The sequence below is a fragment of the Podarcis liolepis genome (assembly GCF_965112155.1).
Source record: "Podarcis liolepis genome assembly, chromosome: 9".
NCBI classification, from domain to species: domain Eukaryota; kingdom Metazoa; phylum Chordata; class Lepidosauria; order Squamata; family Lacertidae; genus Podarcis; species Podarcis liolepis.
The window spans coordinates 24,449,794-24,456,248 of NC_139564.1; the positions used below are offsets into that span (position 1 = coordinate 24,449,794).

General features: G+C 43.5%; 1 protein-coding gene across 1 annotated transcript in view; it reads right to left on the reverse strand.

Moving 5' to 3' along the window:
* Positions 1-1,702: 1,702 nt before the first annotated feature.
* COL25A1 (collagen type XXV alpha 1 chain) overlaps positions 1,703-6,455 on the reverse strand; it is a 309,311-nt gene continuing 304,558 nt past the window's right edge. The window contains exons 37-38 of the mRNA XM_083459390.1: positions 4,348-4,433; positions 1,703-1,918 (exon numbers count right to left, since the gene is read on the reverse strand). Coding sequence (XP_083315516.1) covers positions 1,900-1,918; positions 4,348-4,433 — 105 coding nt within the window. The 3' untranslated portion in view covers positions 1,703-1,899. The remainder of the gene's footprint in view (positions 1,919-4,347; positions 4,434-6,455) is intronic.

The following is a 6,455-nucleotide window of genomic DNA, read 5'->3' on the forward strand; positions in this document are numbered from 1 at the left end:
CTCCGGAGTATTCCACACCCCTCTTTCAGCCCGGCTGGTCTTCCCACCACCGTCTCTCCACTGGAATATTTCCCTGGGGTTAGATCCGTTCAGTCCGTTGCAGCAAAGAGCAAGCAGGGAATAAATAAATAAATAAGGTCGTTATTCTTGACTGTTTGGAAGCCGCTTTGAGATTCATTGCAGTGCAAAGCGGCACAGAAATATAATCCAAATCAACCAATAAGATAGCTCAGTGGCAGGGCCGGAATTAGGTTTGATAAGGCCCTAAGCTGCTGAAGGTAATGGGGCCCATTATAGGTCCAGCTGTCCTTTGTCAACAACAAATTGTCACAGTTTTTTGTATTGAATATATTCTATATGGTAATTTATGGACCTAAAGGTAAAGGGACCCCTGACCATTAGGTCCAGTCATGGCCGACTCGGGGGTTGCGGCGCTCATCTTGCTTTATTGGCCGAGAGAGTCAGCGTACAGCTTCCAGTTCATGTGGCCAGCATGACTAAGCCACTTCTGGTGAACCAGAGCAGCGCATGGAAACACTGTTTACCTTCCCACCAGAGCGGTACCTATTTATCTACTTGCACTTTGGCGTGCTTTCAAACTGCTAGGTTGGCAGGAGCAGGGACCGAGCAACGGGAGCTCACCCCATTGGGATTTGAAATGCCAACCTTCTGATCAGCAAGTCCACAGCGCCACCCGCGTCCCTAATTTATGGACCTAATAGGTATCAAAACTATTTGCACATAACAAAATAGGAGCCTACACAACACAAAACACTGTTGCTGTATGGAGGTTTTATTTTATTTGTTTTTTATCTTATATTTTGGAAATGTTCATCCCGTTTTTTTCTTTACTTTTTTGTGGGGCCACCAAGAGAGTGAGGCCCTAAGGTATAGCTTATTTAGCTTATACATAAATCCGGCACTGCTCAGTGGTAGACTCTTAATCTCTGGATTATAGATTCGAGCACTACATTGGACAATGCATTGCAGGGGATTGGACTGGCTGTTCTTCCTCATGGTCCCTTCCAATTCTGCAGTTCTATGATTCTATGTCCCCTCAAGGGGTTGTTGGACCATCTCTGACCCTTGGCAATTCTGGCTGGGATGCTGATGGGACCTGGAAGGCAGCACAATGTGGAGGGGCCACAAATTCCCCGTCTCTGCATCCTTTGGATCCTTCGTGATCCAAAGGAAAGCAGAGCGATGTGTTTGGCACTAGCTTGGCAGCAGGAGTTGCTGGGAGGGGGTGTACAAGGCGCCATCCAACTTCACTTTTTCGTATTTGTTTTAGTTTACCCCTTAGCTTTTTCTTCCCCCAAAGGTATCCCACATGGCAGCACAGGTTTAGGATCAGAGTTTCCCTTTGCATTCACTAGGAAAGGCATTGTCCAGAAGAGGGCTTTGTTTGTGACAGCCCTCCTCACAGGAGCATCTTCACTGGACCACTTCCAGATTATGCTGAAGATACACCTCTTTGTCCTGGCCTTGGACAGCTAAGGTCCATCTTTATGGGACTCCACCTGTTCTGTTTTGCTTAATCTATATATTGTGCTACAAGATGCACTTGTTTGTACACAGACAGTTCTACTTCTTTTACTTGTTCTTGATTGCATGGTTGCATTGCTGTAACTCACCCTGGGAACAAAACCCCAAAAAGGAACAAAAAGTTTCAGAGACAGACTCCCCTGCAGGGCTGTTGAACTGGAATTGAGATGCAAATTTAATGCCATCAGAATTGGGCGGAGTAGAGCCTCTCCAAGTGGCCAGCTTGATATGGAAGATAAATGGTCCTCTTTAAATGGGAGTGGGTCTTTCTTTTCTTTGTGCCCACAGTGCAATGGGGCACACCTGTTCTCTTGCATCTGTTGAATAACCTCTCTTCCCTTTCGGCCTGTAGCATCATGCATGGATATGCCAACTGAGAAGAACATTTCATGTGTCTAACGAAGTGCACTCCAACTCACCAAAACAAACAAGCCAACCTTAACAACGTCAAGTTAAGCCTCAGGGGCTACCAGGTCCCTTGTTGTTCTTGCTGGAACATGCTAACACAGCCTTAGTAATCCTAATACAAACACAGTGAAGTAAGCTGCTAATGTTATTATCCCCTTATTTCAGGAGGAAAGGCTAAAGGCAGGAAAATACTGGCGAGATCCAACTAGCTCGCATTCTTTGTTTATCACCACACCCTTCCCTCTGTTGGTGTGAATAGGTAGTTATGGAAGATGTAATCAGCATTATGGCAGGTGGTGTATACTTCCTAATGCCATTAGCATACAAAATAGATGCAGAAACTGGTTGATAAGTTTGGTGGGATTGTCAAATTTTGGCAAAATCTCGTTCAGAAGTTCAAGGTTGGCACCTTGGTTAAAAAGTGATCTCATCAACATGCTGCAAGAACATAAGAGCCCTCAGGCAGGACGTGAAAGCAATGACTCTCCTGTTCTCACACTCTAGAAGCTGATATATCGCCTCTTAGTCTGGAGGAGGCATATAGTTGTCATGGTTGGCATGGATAGTGTTCCCCTCTGTGAAGAACTAACCTGTTTTGCAGCGTTACCTTTACCACAAGGAAACCCTACCCACCTTTTCTAGATGGCAACACCCTTAGTATGGCCAGTGAGGCAACTGCAGAGCCAGCAATGGGCACTGTCTGCACACAATGTGGAGACCAGGATTCTTGTACCAGCAGCATTGTGCTGTGGGGGTTAGAGTGCTGCACTGACACCTGGGAGACCAGGGTTCAAATCCTGGCTTAGCCATGAACCCCAATGGGTGGCTTTGGGCCAGTCACTGTCTCTTATCCTCTCAGTTGTGAAGATAACAATGGAGAGGGGGGAAAGTGGGATATAAATGTAATAATAAATAAAATTACAAACGTCTTGTAGGTGCAGCTTGGGCGAGGTGGCATTCCATTTTAAAGGCCCTGCTCACATTTTCCTGTGGTGGCCTCCTGTGACAATCTTTTCCCATTTCTATAAATTCCAATAGCCTCTGATGTGCATGTATGATTTCTGCTATCTTGGATGTGGGGTGGGTGGGTTTAGGAAGCTAGCATTTGCCCATTTACATTAATGAGCATGCCCAACTGAGGTCCATTAATTACAGTGGGTCTACTTTGAGCAAAAGTTAGTTACGTATAACCCAGTGAGTGGAAATGCCCCTAGTGACAATGACGTGAAAGGAACTATGCAGGGTAGGCCTACTATGGTATTTCAAAATAAAAAAAATTCAGGTATCTGAAGAAGTGTGCATGCACACGAAAGCTCATACCAAGAACTAACTTAGTTGGTCTTTAAGGTGCTACTGGAAGGAATTTTTTTATTTTGACTATGGCAGACCAACACGGCTACCTATCTGTAAATGGTATTTCAAGTAAGCAAGCCTTCATTGTTAATAAAGTTACTTTGTTTTTAAATTATGCTGCTGGCCACCAGTTTTGGGGAGATGCTTTGAGGAAGGAAAAGCTGTCTGCTGACAAACATCAGCTCCCTCGGCGAGTAAAGTGAGATGAGCGCCACAACCCCAGAGTTGTTCATGACTGGACTTAACTGTCAGGGGTCCTGTACCTTTCCTTTCCTTTTTTTTCTTTTTTGAGGAAGGAAGGGTGATATTTATTTTTAAATTGAATGGGATTTTTGAAAGCAAAGTGAAGCAAATCCTTATGGGGGAAAAAACAATAAAGTAATCAGCTTCTAACATTGTTGTGTATTTTTAAGCATTAAAAAATTAGGTTTTTTTTTTTAAAAAGCACAATTTATTACACTTTTCTGCCACGATTTAACAGAGTTGCCAGTGGTCTTCTATCCTGGGCAGCAGATTAGCTCCACCCATGGAGTGCAGAATGTTGCTGCACCTTGTGAGGGAAGCTTCTGACTTGGTGCCAACCCATAACTGGAAGATTGCCCAGCTTAGATGTACTCAGCCAGTTCAGTGGGCCTTACCAGGGAAAGTGCAACATGCTATTATTTATCCATTTATTAAAATATGTACCATTACCCTAGCATTATAGCTCAGTTGCACATTAGAATGTGTTAATGCTCCTGATAAATTACCCTAATTAAACCCCAGCTTATACCCATGCCTTCCAAAAGCCAATTAGAATAATTTCTGATTTGAGGGACACGCTAGCCCTCTTAAGGTGTTTTTCTCACCATGGGACCAACACTGTGTGGAGGCTAGCAAGCTTACCCCTGCTCCCTCCATCGCCCTCCGCAAGAGTGGATGCTCACGTACATTTGATCATGTTCTACTCCCTGTACATTTTAGAACCCTGGAAAAAGCAAGGTTCTAAAGCAACCAGGTAGCCTATGCAAGTCCAGCCAGCTTCCTAGTATAGATAGTCACCCTCTGATTTGTGCAGGGTAGCAGTGGCATGTACACTTGTCCTCAATTCCTCTCCCATGTAGTGTTAATCGTGGGTAAAGAGTCACCTGAGATGGAATAATACTATTTAATTATTATTATTTTTAAAATATATTTTTACTAAAGAATTTCAATCAACCCAAATAGTCAATTATATTATTTCCCCCCCTTTTTATCCCCCCTCCCCGTTCCTCCCTCTCCCTCCCAAGACTTCCCTCAGCTCCCTTCTCTGATTTTTTTGTGCTTATTATTCTCTTCATGTTAAAAATTGTACATTTCATTACCTTATCTGTCATCTATTCTATTAATAAATTTGTAGATATTTATTCAAAACCTGCCAAGGAGTCCAAGTGGGGATTTTTCGGGGGGGGGGAGCGCCTAGCCCTGGCACTCACCCCCAAAGCCCTAGCAGCCTGGACCGTGCCCTGCCTTAATGGGATGACACGGAGCTCGCTGCCATTTCCCTTCGCAGCAGACCGGAGGTTGAAATACTATTTACTGTACTTATTTATTGCTGTTATGTACTAAGCTTGGATCCTAGAACAATAGGCAAGTAGGAATTTCAATTGCATTTTTATCCACTCCTGTGTGCAAAGGACAGCAACTAAGATGATCAAGGGTCTGGGAACCAAGAATTATGAGGAATGGTTGAAGGTGCTGAGTATGTTTAGCCTGGAAAAGAGGAGATTGAGAAGAGATAAGATAGCCATCTTCAAATATCTAAAGGGCTGTCACATGGAAGATGGAGCAAGCTTATTTTGTCCTGCTTTGGTGAAAAGGACCGGGACTAATGGATTCTGACTAAATACCAGGAAGAACTTTCTGGTAGTAAGAGCTGTTCGGTGGAATGGACTCCCTCAGGAGTTTGTGGACTCATTGGAGGTTTTTAAGCAGAGGTTGGATGTCCATCTGCCATGGATATTTTAGTTGAGATTCCTGCATTGCAAGGAGTTGGACGAGATGACCCTTGGGGTCCCTTCCAACTCTACAATTCAATGATTCTATGAACCTGGGCTACTGAAGATATGGATGCATTTTGGACAGTTATTTCTACACACCCTGGCTAAATTTGGCACAAATAAGCTGTCATAAATAGTTGCAGGAATGGGCTCACCTGAGTCTGTTATAGTAAAGAAAAGAAAAGAAAAGCATAACAAAGAGTCCTGTTGTGGCTTTTCAGGCTAGCAGATAGATCATGGTCCAAGCTTTGTGGGCCCTAACTAACATCATCAGATGAATGAAGTGATCATGCATATCAGCTGGCAGATTCTAAATACACTCAAGAAAGAAGAAGAAAGGGGGATGTCATTACAAAGTGAGTCAGATGGCCCAGAGACCTACAAAGGACAGGTGTGCTTTTTTTGCATCATTATTATGAAGAACTCAAATGCAATCAGAATAGTGTCAACTGCTCTGCAAGTGGAATGAATTGGAAAAGCAAAGACGAATGGCCAACATGAAGCAAAGGAATACAATTGCTTTCTGAAGTGGGCTATTACTTCCAGTCTCTAGTGAACCCAAGCTTCCCCTTTCTGAGAAAGACAGAGGAGATGGAACCAATGGCCAGCTTTGCGTCTTCTGAACAGTAGAGGTTGGTGGAGCAGAGTGGTTCTGCCTTTTACCTGACCTTCCATTGCTGTGGTGTACTGGGAGGGTAAGGGGCAACACAGCAGTGAGGTTGGCATGGTGCAAATGCCCCAGCAGAGCCCATTTGACATGCAAACCACTGGAGTGCAATTTCTTCCCATCTTGTCATGTGGATATCATGAAATCAATATTTATATTCTGAAACATGGGTTTGCTCAGATAAAACAGAAACTATTTTTTGCCCTTTTACGCATGTTCCGTCATCTGTTTCTTGGTTGCATCCGAAAACCTGGCAGAATAAATAATCAATTTGGTTTAAAACCAGCCAGGCTGTTGAAATTCTAGGCAGTCTAAATTTGTGCTCCAAAGCTGGTTGGTTCTTTTTTTTTTTTACTGCCTTTAATTTTCTTTTTATTTTTCAACTGTTTTGCATTATGATGCAAGAGCTGTAGCTCTGGGCTCACATGCCTAATGGTGACCTAGTTACAAACTTTGGTTTCGAA